At 39.9% G+C, this 15,668-nt stretch overlaps 1 protein-coding gene across 2 annotated transcripts in view; it reads right to left on the bottom strand.

The window, feature by feature from the left end:
* The window catches only part of AK5 (adenylate kinase 5), a 234,947-nt gene extending 224,959 nt beyond the window's left edge, over positions 1–9,988 (bottom strand). The window contains exons 1-2 of one of the 2 annotated variants that reach the window (XM_019802846.2): positions 9,461–9,988; positions 5,021–5,207 (exon numbers count right to left, since the gene is read on the bottom strand). In XM_019802846.2, coding sequence (XP_019658405.1) covers positions 5,021–5,207; positions 9,461–9,520 — 247 coding nt within the window. In that variant the 5' untranslated portion in view covers positions 9,521–9,988. The remainder of the gene's footprint in view (positions 1–5,020; positions 5,208–9,460) is intronic. The other variant, XM_002922313.4, reaches the window with a different exon arrangement.
* Between the last annotated feature and the right edge of the window lie 5,680 nt (positions 9,989–15,668).

Here is a 15,668-nt window from a genome sequence, read left to right as displayed (position 1 = left end):
CTCCCGTGTTGTTCAAGGCTCAGCCATGGTTAGTATAGTTCGTGGCTCCTTCCTTCCTCACCCTGTGTGTCAGTATTCTGGGGCGCACAGAGAAGCCCTAACTACCCAAAAAGCACCTGCATAAAAGAAACAGGAGCCAATTGGCTTTCCATGAGGGATTTAGCTATGGGGACAACTGGATTTTAGTATGTCATCATGTTCATATCTCTTTCTGGGGTGTTGATAAGGTAGAACTTCTCATGCTCTGTTGATACAATAAATGAGGTCACTGACTACTATTCTGCTGGACTCACTGCAGTTCCATGAAAGGAGTAGAGTAGTCTGCAATGATAGTGGATATTCTTTAGAAAATTCTGGGAAGGGTTTATGATAGGAAAGACACTGACAGCAGTATCCTATTTTGCCTTGAAATTAAATTGTTTCACCCAACACAGAACAAAACTCTAGGCATTATCCTCAATTACTTTCTTCCTTCACTCTTCACATCTACTGCCATAGATTTTATCTCCAAAACATATCCCAAATGCATATTCTTTTCTTCATCTCCACTACCACAACTCTTGCAGCCACCATCATTAACCTGGACTACTATAATAGAATCCTAACTGGTCTGCCTGCTTCCAAATTGTCCCCACAATCCACTGCCTGAAGTGCTCTTCCCAATGCAATCCCATGGCTGTCTGCTGCTTGCCATTCACACCTTCGCTCAAATGACAGCTCCTATAAGAGAACTTTACTGACTTTTTAATCTCAAGTAGCCACCTAATTTCAAGGACATCACTCTAATAATGCTCTACATAGCATCTACTATTTCACCATCTGAAAGGTCTCCATTTATTGTTTGTCTTCTCCCATTAGAATGTTCAGTTCCATGAAGCAGGCACCCTACTTACCTGGGACTGTATCCCTAGGATCTAGAGCTATGCTTGGCACATAGTCAGTGTCTGATAAATATTTGTTGAATTGTTAACAAAGGGAATAGATGGCTTCCCATAGAGAAAAGCTAGAAGATGGGTAGGCAGAGTGTGGCCACAGGGTGAAGGGCCTTGACAACCATGGTAAAAAGGGTTTAGCTTTAATGGTAGAAAACCAGCGGACAGTTTTTTTTGGGGGGAGTGGTAAAGCAGTGACATAATTAAATATGAAATATGTTTTTTAGGAAGATTAATCTGATGGTGGTTAGAAGGGAGATGAGGAGCAGAAGGAATAGCAGCTAGGAGTCAGGTACAGTAATGCACAGGTGAGAAATGGGGGCTTCACTTAGAGGGGTAGTACGGGAAATGGACGCAAGTGGTTAGATATGAAGAACATGGTTAGGATTGAGATCTGTGACATGAAAGGAGGTGATATTACAAAAACAGTGACTAGGTTTCAAGTCTAAGTGAACAAGGAACACATTGCTTTTCATATAGCATCTTTCTGCCGTCTCTCTTCTGCTTCCAGAAATAGTGGGCTTCTTTCACTCCTGTCCGTATCATACCCTCTTCCTCTATGTCAGTAACCCCTGTTCTCTACTCCCTGGTATCTACTCAAACTCCTCCATCCTTCTCTAGCTAACACCCACCCAGCTTTCTGTCTCCAAGCATTAGCATATCACTTCTTCCAGGAAGCCTACCCTGAACCCCAGCCTAGGTTGGATCCATTTCCCTGTTAATATGGTTGATCCTATAGAATATGGTATTTCCTATAGCACCCACTGTGCTTCTAATTATATGTATATATTTTTCACCATCAACATTTTTTATTCCATAGTCAAAATGATCACAACTTAATTATTTTTATGTCAACAATTATTTCTGATTAACATCTCTTATAAAAATTTTTTAAATAACCTCAGCATTATATTCTAAATAATTTTTATGTATAGCATATATGTATATGATTTATATACATACGATGCATATATATACATATATACACATAATTTTATATGTATATACTATATATATGATACATATACTATATATATGATACATATATATCATACCTGTATAGGGTGTTCACTATCTACACTCCTATAGTTATTTGCGAAGCATTTCTTTTTAATTTATTTCAATATTTTATTTTTTATTTTTTAAATCAAAGTATAATTAACATAGTGTGGTATTAGTTTCAGGTGTACAACATAATGACTCAATAATTCTGTACATTTCTCAGTGCTCATCAAGACAAGTGTACTCTTAATCCCCTTTATTTCACCCATCTATCCACCCACTTCCCCTCCGGCAACCATCAGTTTATTCTCTGTTTTAGGATTCTGTTTGTTTTGTTTTGTTTTGTTTGTTTGTTTTGTTTTAAATTCCACACGAGTGAAAAAAAACAAAAAAACAGACAAAAAATTCCACACGTGAGTGAAATCATATAGTATTTGTCTTTCTCTAACTGACTAATTTCACTTAGCATAATACCCTGTAAGTCACTCCATGAGGGCAGTACCATATTTGTTCTTTCTCAGTGGCTACATCCTCAGTCCTAAAAGAATGTCTGACAATAGTAGTCCTCAATGAGTGGTTATTTTAATGCTCGACTGACTCACTGACTGACTTCATCGAAATAAGAAAAGGAAAGAGTGCTGGTTTTGAACCAAATATGCTATGCTTGCTTCTAAACATGTTGAGTATAAGATGACAATGAGATATTCCAGAACAGAAGCTCTACAGATATTTGGAGCTATGGGATCAGAACTTTTATTCACAACAAATTATTTATTCAGTTGTGTACATATGACAGAAAAAAAATGTACGCTTATCTTACATTGACAGTAACATCCTTTTAGTCAATAATTTATCCTTGCTTTTTATCATAGCTTTATGTATGAAAGTAATCTGCCTAAATGATTCAAATGTTTTAATTCATAGATTAATTTTTCATAATTATATATTAGCATAGCTATATCAATATTTCAGCAAAATATACATGAATCACTTTCTATTTCTAGAAATAATCATGATGCTTTAAGTTACTGAGAAGTTATCAGTTTCCTTTAATTTAATAATCTATTCCATAAATTATAGCTAAAATTTACAAAGCACAAGTATGCAAAGCATTTCATAAAATAAAATGTTATTATTACAGAAAGTCCATTTAGAAACCATTTTCTGTCTTTCAGCATGTGTCCTAGATATAGGAATGTAATAAGGCATTCTTGTCATCATAGTACATTGAAAGGTTCTGTTTGATGATTAATTAAAAGATCTCTGAGAAGGAATTTCGGTAAAGTATTAGTAGGTATGGAGATTCTAAAATTAACAATTTTAATTCTAATGAAAGTTAAACCTACATTTTCCATTCCTATTTTAGCTTATCCTGCTAAATGAGGAGTTCCAAACTGGTCATTTGTGGGCCCAATATAGCCTGATAGATGTGTTTTCAGCTCAACATTTTTCCAAAATCTGTACATGACTGCCTTTAGACAACAACTGTTCTCACTTATTTGACCACAGTCCCCACTGTTCCCTATTATACACTTGGCCTGCCTGGCTTCTATGTATAATCAAGCCAAGTAGCAGTATGAAATAGAAGCATTCGGATTTTATTTTGTTGCAAAACAGTCACTTTTCATACCTAGTCTGAGAGCAGCTTTTGGACTAAGGGGATGTCATATTCTCTTAGATTTAAATTTAAAAGTATAAGAATATTTTTGACTAAATCCAGTAATACCTAAAGTTTGTTAGTGCTTTAAGGTTTAGAAATGATTCCCCATACTTCTCTCACTTGATTAAACAAGGGCATGGTGCATGTATTTAACATGAGCCAGACTCTAACAGTGTAACAACACACAGAGAAGTAAGTTAGCCATCTCGGGAAGGTACATGAACCCTTCGAGCCCACAAAAACGTCATTTTGTTCACCAAAGCAGAAATTTACTAAGTGGTGTGCCTCAGAGGCACCTGTCACTTGAGCATTCAGGCCTCTTAATCAACTAGTGATGATTCCTGCATGGATTAGGAAGGATTCTGTTCTCTGGAGATGCTTCTGAGAAAATGTTGCTTCTGCTTGTGTTTCTTAAAAAATTAACACACTATGACTTTTCCCCCCACACTGCATTCAAATAAAATTTAAGTGCCTTATGACTAAATAAAATAAACTGAAGTTTATTTCCCTCTTGTATTTATTACAAATACTTGTAATACTTGTATTATAAATACTGCAAATTCTGTCTGTATAGCTAAAACATTTCATGGTACAATTTCTGAAAGTGGTGTAAATTTTGAAAGTATAATGATCTTGGCTACTGGGAAAGAAAAAACTTAGTTTCCTCTGATTGGAAATAATTCCATACTGCACATATTACTATACTTCTCAATTTCAACCACAGCCTAAAAGGTGGTTGGCTGATGTTGAACCACTAATTTTGATAAGCATGAGCATTTTGATAAGCATGATAAGCGTGTTCAGAAAGCTATTAGAATATACCATGAATCTCCTCTACTGAACTGTTCTTAGTTCCAAACTGGTCTTAAAATTGCTAGACAAGTTCATGTATTTTACTTCTTTTATAGCATCCAAAAATGCCTCATCTAATATGCTGCATTCAGTAGCTGCTTAATAAATACTTGTTGGATTAACTAGTATAAACTTAATATGCATTTATGCAGATACATTAATATGAACTCTGAGTTAGGAAACATATTATGCCAAACTCTTCCCAGCTAATTAAGAAATGTTGAATTGTTACATAATAGCTATTTTGTCTATCCATTTATTTGGGAAACTCTTACTTGCAATTTTAAGAAAAATTCATAGTTTGCTAATGTAATTCATTTTGCAAAATAATGAAGTCAAAAATACAAAAATTCATTAAGCCTTTAGGGAAGTGTTGGACAGTGGCAGGTACTTTTGTTTGTCTTATCACAAAGGTGATTAGAATTCGGAGCAGCGAGATTAATCATGTTCCAGGGCCAAAAATCTTTCCAGGCTTTTGGAAACCTAGTAAAATAAGTAACTGCCTACAGTGTATGTGATGTGTTCTAAGGAGAACTGCTGGTAACTATAAACCATTATTCTACATATACATTACCATTTCTTAGAAAGGATCTCCGTGACTGTCCTCCATTGAGCGGAGGTAAGGTCTTCTTTTCCTGGCTGACAAATGTATCCCACTTCACCTTGTCACAGCCACCTAATTCCTTGACTTTCTGTAAACAACTTTCCAAGTACTCTACTGGGTCTTCAGGCTTAGAACACATCAGTCCATTCAAAAGGCTCTGAAATACAACAAAATACGCTCATATAAAACAGATTCCAAAACTACCTTTGTTAAAATAGTTGTATGTCCCATCTTTAAATTCTGGGTTGCTTTTGTTCTTTGCATTTGTTTTTTTAATGAACGATTAGAGGTGGAATTATGACCTGCTGAGTAATTAAGATAACCCCTAAATTCTTGACCATTAGTGTTCAGCTCAGCATTGTCTGCCTTTTAAACAATTCAGACAACTACATAGTTTAAAATGGAGTCACCCTATCAAAGTGAGATGAAGTGCAGTGTGTAAAAATGCTCCAGTCATTATTTGTCTTATTCCTACCCATTCTTAAAGCTCCAAGCCTCAGTTTCATTTGTAAAATGGAGTTTCAACTACCCCAGGGAGTTTTTAAGGATTAAGAATTTAGTATTTGTAAAGTGCATAGTGAGGGCCAGGCGCATAGTAAATACTCAATAGACGTTGGTGGTTTTAGTTAATATTATGATCAGGACGCCTCCCTGAGCTCCCAGGTTGGCCTGTGGACCTCTTCTGTGACATTCCTTATTACCCAGAAAAAAAAAAAAAATCTTTCCTGTCATTTATACTGAAACCATCAGTGTATGTGTTGGTCTCATCTTCTAAACTGTAAACTCTTCAACAACACAGAGTGGGTCTTTTTTATTTTTCAGTATCTAGCCCCTGACACTATCCCTGGCACATGGTAGGTACGTATTGGACTGTTTTCTAATTAGGAAAAAAATTTTACTCAAAACATAGTCTGAGACTTGAAAAAATGCTATTTGATATATAGTAAGTCATCACAATATCCACTGAGGTTATAGAGGAAAACCTGGTGTCTGATGTGTCACATGTACTGGTTTCTAAAAATGCTATAAATTTGGAAATGCTGACTCCTGGGAACTGGACTGATATGCAAAATATTTTCCTTTACAGTATTTCATGGAAAAAGCACAGAGGATTATTATCACCAATTTACATTATTAACGTACAACACACACACACCCTTTGAAAGGCTGACATCTTTGCTAAATACAGTATTTTATTTTCAAATTATTCTTGCACAATTTGCTCAAAGTGGTAGGTAGTTCTTTCTAGGTACATTCATTCTCTCAAATCCCAAATAGTATGGGTTAGAGTGCTGAGAGGAGCTGTGCTGCAGAGGGAGAGGAAAAAACTAATCTGGGCATCCACATTCAGTTTGTGTGTCAAGACCTGTGTGTTACATATACACAGACACACGCGGACACACACATTGTGTTTAACTCCTCACATTCCTGTTAATATAGTTAACTGTGGCAGTGCTTACTCTCTGTCTTTGTATGCCTTAGCTCACCCAATGCACTCTCAGCCCTATGTGGTATTATTATCCCATTTTATAGATTAGGAAACCATGGCTCAGAGATGTTAATGGGTTGATCAAGGTGATTCAGCTGGCAATTTGTAGGCCCAGGATTTCAACTCAATATTTCTGATTCCAAAACCCACATATTCCTCTCTCTATATCTTGCAAAAATATGATATGGGATAAAAAGAAAATACCAGATTATCTGTGCCCCATACATAAACCAACTAAAATATGAATCACTCAAGGTCTCTCTCTCTTTTTTTTAAATCCCTATTATTGCCTAAATGAGTGAACATACTCAATGAAATTTTTTTTTTTACTGGAAAATATACATTTCCAGCCTCTCTAAAGAAATCTAACTCCCCAAAGGGTACTAATTTTAGAAGGAATGAGTTCCACTCCATGGATAACTTTAACCCTTCCTTCTAATAGCCACCCACCATCAGGGATCCAAGATAACCAATAGACATTATTATTCAGTCTCTTTGAGTTAATCATTTGAGAACCTGAATAATCTAATTTGACTTTCACCAGAATTCACATTAATTGTAAATCTCTGCTCTAACACACAGTAGTATAAGATCAATACATACACCCTAAGGTTAGCTAGAGCCAAGAAATCATGACAATGTCAGGGGGAAAATGGTTTTTATTTTAAATATCTACTCTAAAATATGGAAACACATTTTAAACTTGAACCTATCAGAGATATCCTATTTAGTGCATGTGATGTTTCAAGTCAGGACAAAATCTGAAATGGTCAGGTAGATACATCTAGTTGTTTGATAGTATGTAGATTCAATAATCAATTGCTTCGTCTGTAATGATGTCTAAAATCTACAGCCGAGGCAATGTTTTTGGTTTGATAGATACCTAATCGATAAACTCTGTATAGTTAGAAACTTCGCATACCATGATTACAGTTTGACGGAGAAAATCCAGTTTGGAAACAAAGCATTTGGTTTTGCTGTCTATGCTTATTACATGGAGAACTGGCAGGTTTTACTTCTGTCGCGTGCTGGATAAAGCACAGATTCTTACTGGTAGGATGGAGTCTTTGGAGGTCACCAGAAGTCTTTTTCCATCTTCCAATTGTCCAGGATTGCATTTAAGTACACTGTATTACTGCATTTCGCCTAAGGGAGTGGAGTTCTTTTCTGGGTGTACACTATTTTAAAATGTCCCATTCATATGCAGAAAAACAAAACAACAGAATACCTGGACAAAAATGCCAGCCATCACTTATTTGCATACACAGTGTAGATTTTCATGAACAAACTATCAAAAATCTCTGCAGTTATCAAGAAGGAAAAACAGCACCCACATTTATAAAGAAAACAGACATACTATTAAGCAGCACTTTGCAATCAGGTGACATTCCTGCAGATGTTTCTAATTATTCTTTTAGAAGGATAAAAATGAAATTGATCTCAGTAGTAATATTTATGACAAAACCTTCAACTCTTCAGCTCCATATTTACTTTCTGAAAATTGAAAACAAAAAAAAAAAAATGGAAAACTCTTTAAGAATCCTACCTACGCCCGAAACCTGTCCTTATGCAACACCTCCTGATTCTTTTCAAGCATGAGTAAGGCACTTGCTAGATTTGGGTTTCACAAACCAGGCTTGTGCTCAGTGCGTGGTTTACCTGGAAATCTTGGCTTCAGACCAACCTGAAACCGGTGGCTTATAGAGGTGAGAAAAAATGAACATCTGCAATTATGGTGGCCCATTTTAAAGACAATTTGGGAAAACAGGCAACAGATTCTTTTCCCAAATGGTGTTTTAAAATTCCTTTTAGCAGAATAAACCTCCCAAACAGGACAAAGAACAACTTATGACCCTTAGTTTACTGATCAGTCTACAGTCCATCTTTCAGAGATGGGGAGGCCAGGTTTGCAGCGAATGTAATACATCTGTCTTCATCTATGAAGCTTGGCAAGCTTCCATTTTTTTTTTTTGCTTTTGTTTTCAACCGAAAGCACATAGAATTAAGGAATATTTCAAAATTCAAATACAGAGAGAAGGAAAGGAAGCAAAAGGCTCCGAGACGTAGGCTGCGGTTTAGAACTAACAAGGTTCCTCTAGTTCATCCTCAAGCCTCCTCTCCCACATTCCCAAAGTGTTCCTTATCCGCTGGGTCCCTGGTGGAGATGATGCGGTGATGCGGTCCGAAGACAGAGCAACAGGAGTCACGCCCGCCTCGCCGCTCTCTCTCGGACTTGCTTTCTCTAGGTGGGTTGGAGAAAGCAGGCGAAAGCTACAGCCTCGGGAAGGCGAGGAAGGAGAATGATCCCTTCCAAGGCAACGGAAAACGTGCTCAGGAGTTCATTCACCGAAAGCGCATAGCAGCGCTGGGTGCCTGCCACCCGGGAGATAGTGCTGCACTCGACGGTTTTGCATTCGTTTTTTGCATCTTCATCCGTCTCCTCCAAGCTGTCCCCTCAGAAGGCTACTTCCGTCCACACTTCCCCTTCACCGCGGGGTCCTGACCTTCCGCGCGCGGAGGGGCTAGGGCTCTGGACCCCTCTGTTTCGAGTCCCTGCTCGCACCGGAGCGCCATCGTACCCACCTGGCCTGGCCCTCGCCCCTAGAAAGCGGGGCCGACCGCCGCCGGCAGCCCACCCTCCACATCCGAGGGGTACGGTGGGGGCAACCTGCTTCCTGGAGGACTGAAACTTGATCTGCGAGATGCGGGCTTCTGAGCCCAGCCACCGGACAAGGACCCCGGCAACCCACTGGAAGGGCGACTACCCCGGGCAAGCGGGAAAGCGAGCTTCTGCAAGCCTCTTCACTTCCGTGCCCCGTGTCGCCAAGGTGGGACCGGGCGCGGCTTCATCCCCCCACCCCAAAGGCCCGGACATGCCTTCCCCGGATCCTCCCGGCCGTCTGCCAGCCCTGGCCCCCTACCTCGAAAAGCTGAGGAATTTCCCTCCGGGCCAGATACTCCTTGGCATCGTTGGTGTTCATGGCTGTGCCGCGTGTGCCTTGGGGCACGGGCGGGGAGGTTCCTGGGCTGCGGCGACCTGGGCTGGGGCCGGCGGGGTCCGCGCGGAGCACGGGTGCAGCTCTTGATCTCACGCGCAAACACTCCCACGCTCAGCTTTGCCGGCCCAGGCCAGTGCCCCCCTCCGCCAGTCCCCGGGGCCTGTGGTCTCCACGCTCCCGCCGCCCCCGCCTCGCTGCGGGTCCCCGCGCCGGAGCTGCGGGCTTGGAGCAGCCGCTTCCCGGGCTCCCAAGCAGCGCGGCCGCCAGAGAAGGGCGGAGGGAGCGGAGGAGGGAGGACAGCGCGGCGGACGCCAGGCAGCAGTCCGCTCGCCTCTCCGGCTCAGCGCGCCGCGCTCTGCGCCTCCTGGAGCCGGGTCTGCGGCGGCGGCCAGTCACGCTGCGCGGGCGGGCACAGGGTGCGGGGGTGGGGACGGGCGCGCGCGGGGGGCTCGCAGTCACACCCCTGAGTCACACCACCGCCGGGGCGCGGCGCTGACCTGCGCGCGCCGCCCGGGGACGCGGCAACTTGGGACCAGGTGGCCAAAGGAAGAATGGGGGCTCTAGGAACCTGCCCCCGGTCTCCCTCTGCCCCCCACCCCCCACCCCCCACCACAGAGTTACTTTTGCATCCCCGTGGAGCTCCCCGGAAGAAACCTAATTGTTACAGAATTTGCCATTTATTCCTAAGGTTACCGATCTTTCATCACAGGGAGCTGGAGGTAAGGAGAAAAGGGGATTCATAGTGTGGAATCCGTCCTTTCAAGATAATTTTCACATCTTGGGTATTTCTATCTTTCAGGAAAGTTTTGCTAGCTGCTTTCTAATTTTTTTTTTTTTCTCTGTCAGGGTCACAAATCCTTACAGATTTCAGTGTAAGGTCTTAGAGGGAGGCTGAAATCTTTATTGATAGAAGGATTCGTAAGTAGTCAACTAGTTAACTGACCCCCACAGAGAGGAATGAAAGGTGGAGGAGAGAAGTAGGTGGTGGTGGAGAGCTGGAGACCGCTAAAATTGGAAATGTGCTTGGTAGGTGGAGTGGGCGCCATCATTAATTGGATCGGAAGGGTGTGGAGTCAGTGGGCCGTTGCTGGGCCGTCAGAGCACCCAGGGGACGGATGGTGCGCCAAGGCAGCCATGAGAGCAAAGAATCTTTCTGTTAAACACGCCATTATCGAGGTATACCATCCTCCGCTTAGCTCCCAGGATGACTCATTTCCCCCATTAAGATGTCTTTTCACTGTCTGTTTGAAAGATGGTCCGTGCCACCCTGAGAATATGACCTCTAACTGTGTGTGAGGCCTCACACTGTGGGAGGGTGTGTGAGAGAGAAGGTGGCCCTGATGGCTACTGACATCTGCCAGGGAGAGAAGCAATACTGCAACTGTTTCCCAAAACCCATGTCTGAATGGCCATTTCATGTTCATCTTTGCAGATCTTTCCTTGATTCTATTTCTTGTCGCACAAGCAACTGCTGCGGAAACCTTAACTTTAGCTACAATTTTGTTTTTCCCAAGGGAGGGAACTCAAGAATTGAGTCTTGTAAAGTAAATGAAGTTTTCTGAACACTTTCGAAACCGTGTGTCATATGGTAGCCTTAAATGAGGCAGGTGTTCCATTCCAGTTCCACAGAAATTGATTTCTGCCCTCAGAATATACCTCATAACTTACAATCCCAGCTTCTGACATTCTTTACCTTATTTGAGAGCTAGGTTATGGCCATAGTTTAGCATTGTTCCTTCTCTGTGCAACAGTACTTGAAAAGTACCAGGGTCCATGGCATGAAGCCTACTTTGTGAGCAAGCACAGTTGAGGTGAAGTGCCTAGGATTTAAGAGGCCACTTTCTGCAGGACCTTTCAAGGTCAACCCTTTACAGACAGGAATCTGACAGAGCACAGCTCACATCTTCTCTCCTGGAGAGGAATGTAACCTAAATGAATATGTAATTCTAAATGCACTTTAGTGTAACCAAGCAAGGATGGCAACTTATACAAAGAAGAGTGGATAAGAAAGACTGCATTGGGGGCGCCTGGGTGGCACAGCGGTTAAGCGTCTGCCTTCGGCTCAGGGCGTGATCCCGGCGTTATGGGATCGAGCCCCACATCAGGCTCCTCTGCTATGAGCCTGCTTCTTCCTCTCCCACTCCCCCTGCTTGTGTTCCCTCTCTCGCTGGCTGTCTCTATCTCTGTCGAATAAATAAAAATAAAAATCTTTTAAAAAAAAAAAGAAGAAGAAAGACTGCATTGCACAAAATAGTCAAGAGAGTCTGAAAAAACCTAGTCCAGGTATATCTCAGAGATATTGCAGGTTTGGTTCTAGACCAACACAATAAAGCGAGGGTTGCAATAAAGCAAGTCAAATAAATTTTTCGGTTTCTTAGTGCATGTAAAAGTTTATGTTTATGCATATTAAAGTGTGCAACAGCATTATGTCTAAAAAATAACGTACGTACCTTAATTAAGAAAATATTGCTAAAAATACTAACCATCATCTGAGCTTTCTGTGAGTTGTAATCACTGATCACAGATCACCATAACATAAAATAGTAACAAAGTTTGAGATATTGCAAGAATTACCAAAAAATGACACAGAGATATGAAGTGAGCAAATGCTGTTGGAAAATGGTGCCAATAGACTTGCTGGACACAGAGTTGCCTCAAATATTCAATTTGTAAAAAAATTGAAAGCAAGGTATGCCTGTAAAGCAATAAAATGAGATATGCCTGTAACTGGAGGTATGTCAAGTTTTCAGTTAGCCTTATGCATTGACAATCATTGCTTTTCAGTGTACTCCAGATATATGAAAGGCAAGATCTTTATAATTACTTTTGCAAAGGAAGTTGTCGCTAGGTAGAGAAAGGCTGTGTGATGGAAGGATAGTGCTTAGAAGCCCAGCTGGTGGTTTTTAAGAGGGGAAAGAGAAAGGACAAAGAACAACAAATACATGCTTGCCGTGGGAAAGCTTTTATATCATTGCCTGATATAAAATTCTAAGGATGGTGTATTAAAGGTTCATGCTCTTTGCTCCTTGTTTACTTGGGGATGCCGTCCTGCAAGCTCTAACCAATCAAGATGATTAGTGCATGTCTGGTGTCACCAGACAGAATCTCTTTTGCTCCCACCGTGGGAGAGTGTGCTAGATTTTGAGATACAGCAGGGAATAAGACAGACATGATTGCTGCTGTCAGGGAACTCCCATTCAACTGGAGAATCTCTGTAAGAAGTACAAATGGACAGTGAGCAACTGGGCCATTTGTATAGCTTGGGCCATTTGTAAATATTTCATTTACCCAGGAAAAAAACCCCTAAATGTGTAAGACCTACAGTAAGCCTGTATATTGTCCTAGTAAATGTGCCCCTTGTTTACATTGGGTTTTTTTTTAGGTCTTTCTGAGGCTTTACTTTTTTGTAAATATGGAATATACACACTGATCTGTGAAATCTGGGGTAATGCAGGCTGAAATAATGGTGTGTAACAAAATTCTTCAGCCAAAGCAGAATTTCCCTATGCTCTATTCTTTTCCCCACACTGGCTGAGTGGCTGAGCCAGACATTTGGATTCTGGATCTCAAAGACATCTAGGAACTCCTACATTAGAGGGACTTAGAGGTAGGAGATTAAAAACTCTTCCGTAATGTCTGAAAACATTAGGAAAATTTCCAAGTATATTATAGGTAGAGAGAGAGAATAGCTAAGATTTGGAAAAATCCTGTTTATTTATCTATTCATCAATTAATGCATTCATTCATTAAACAATTACAAAATAACCTTTTATGTTCCAGACTTGTGACTAGAGCTGGGAATATAAAGAACAAGACTCAAGGGATTCACTGTCTGGTAGAGAGAGATGGACTTGTGATAATTAAGTACAGGTAAATGTAATAATTTTTTTTAACAACATGATAGAAGTAGATACGTGGAGGAAGATTGACTCATAGAAATATGTATATGGTAGAAAGCACTCAGAAAGTTTTAAAAATAGACTTTCTTTCAATATTTCTTCACCACCCTTAAAAAATTGTTTTTAAGCTGTTTTCTCTTCCATTTTTTTCAGATACGTAAATTTTCAGAAACATTTTCACAACTGTAATTACATACATTTCCATGCTTTACATAGTAATCTTTTTAAATGACTTTAAATGACTTTATAAGAGTTCATTGAGGAGCTTTGAAACAGCAACTTAGGTTAATTATGTTAATAATTTATGTAATTAAAAGAATGAATTACAAATCATACCACATTAAGAGTAAGAACGTCTGTTTCTCAGAGACACCATTAAGAAAACCAAAGGCACTTTATTGAATAGGAAGATATATTTATAATACATACATCCAATAAAGGACTCAAATATATAGAAAACTTTTATAAATCAATAAGAAAAAGACAATCCAATAGAAAAATGGACAAAAGACCTGAGCAGACACTTCAAAAAGAGGCTCTCCAAATCCAACTTCAAATGAGCAATAATATATGAAAAGCAATAATTTCATTAGTTATCAAAAATATGCAAATTAAGCAATGTGGTATCACTATATACCCGCAAGAATGGTTAAATTGAAAAAGACAATAAATACCAATGGTAATGAGGCTGTAGGGTAATGAGAACTCACACCCCTTAGGAGATACAAACTTGTACAGCCACTTTGGAAAATTGTTTGAAAATAGCTACTAGAGCTGAACATATGTATTTTTGCATTCATCAAAAGTTATGTATTAGAATCTTTGTAGAAGCATTATTCTTAATAGCCCCAAACTGGAAACTGCTCCAGGGTTCACCAACAGTAGAACACAAATGATGTTATAGTCACAAAATGGAATACAATGAGCAATGAGAATCAACAGTCTGCAGCAACATGTAACAATATGGATGGGTCTCACAAACATAATATTGAGTAAGCACCAGACACAAAAGATACAAATTATTTGGTTTTATTTATATAAAGCAGAAAAACAGACAAAACTAATCAAGGCATTAGAAATCAGGACTGTGGTTCCCCATGTGGGAGTGAAATGATAGAGAGCTCAAGGACGGCTTGGGGGATACTGCTCATGTTCTGCTCCTTGATTTGAATGCAGGTTATATGGGTATGCTCATCTTGCCCTGTACAAATAGGACATGCACTTGTGTGTATGTATGTTATCCTTCAATAAAGAGATACATTAAAAAGTACAAGAAGGTGAAGTGTGAGATTCAGATCCCACATCATCTCATTCTTAAGTTCCATGCCTTGCTAAATGTTCCATGCTATTTTGTCACTTGATAAGCAGATTAAAAGTAAATTTGCGATGCATGGACCTTTGCTTGTGCTTTTAAGATTGCATTCAAGTCCAATTGCTGCTATAAACTCTGTGTTGTTTGTATTGATAATTTGTAGCCTAGTCTCTCTCACTGTGAAGTTCTGGGCTCCTCATAAGCAGGGACCATGTCCCAGAAATCTTTATTTTCACAGTGCTTTGGACAATGCCTGGCCCAAAATAGATACACATGAATACAAGAATGAACCATGTATATCTGTATCTATAGAATGCGTAAGACTCAGCCAAAGAAATTTCAGAAGGTATCCTAGCAGGAAAAAGTAAACTTTCTAATATATATATATATATTAATGCCATTTATAGGGATTCCTATTTATCATGTGGGAGTATCTTTAGGTGCAGAGAAACTCTAGCTTAAGCAATGTCTTTGTAATATCTAGAAATATAATGGTTTATAAATATACAATTAGGCTGCACACATTACAATGAAAATATTCTTTTATGATAATTCATTCAGTCAATTATTTCTTGCATACCTACTATACGGCATGTATTCCTGACACTGCTGTGCTGCCAGGCACTTACCTGAATAAAACAAACGCATGGAGCATACATCTAGGAGGGGGAAACAATAAGTAACGTAGGTCATAAATAAAATACAGGGTGATAAATGCCATGGGAAGAGAAAAAGTAGAGGAGAATAAGGAGGGCCAGAGGCTGGTTACAATTTTAAATAGAGAGTGACAAATGTATCATGGAAAAAGTGACATTCCAGCAAAGATTTGAGAAAGTGAGGGAAATAACGCTGCCAATTTCTGGGGGAGCAGCCAGTTCAAATGTCCTAGGGAGGGAGGACGCCTGACATGTTTGGCAAC

This window comes from Ailuropoda melanoleuca, chromosome 2 (genome assembly GCF_002007445.2).
Source record: "Ailuropoda melanoleuca isolate Jingjing chromosome 2, ASM200744v2, whole genome shotgun sequence".
Classification (NCBI taxonomy): Eukaryota; Metazoa; Chordata; class Mammalia; order Carnivora; family Ursidae; genus Ailuropoda; species Ailuropoda melanoleuca.
Note: the sequence above shows the minus strand (reverse complement) of the source record. Positions and strands in the feature narration are given on the sequence as shown.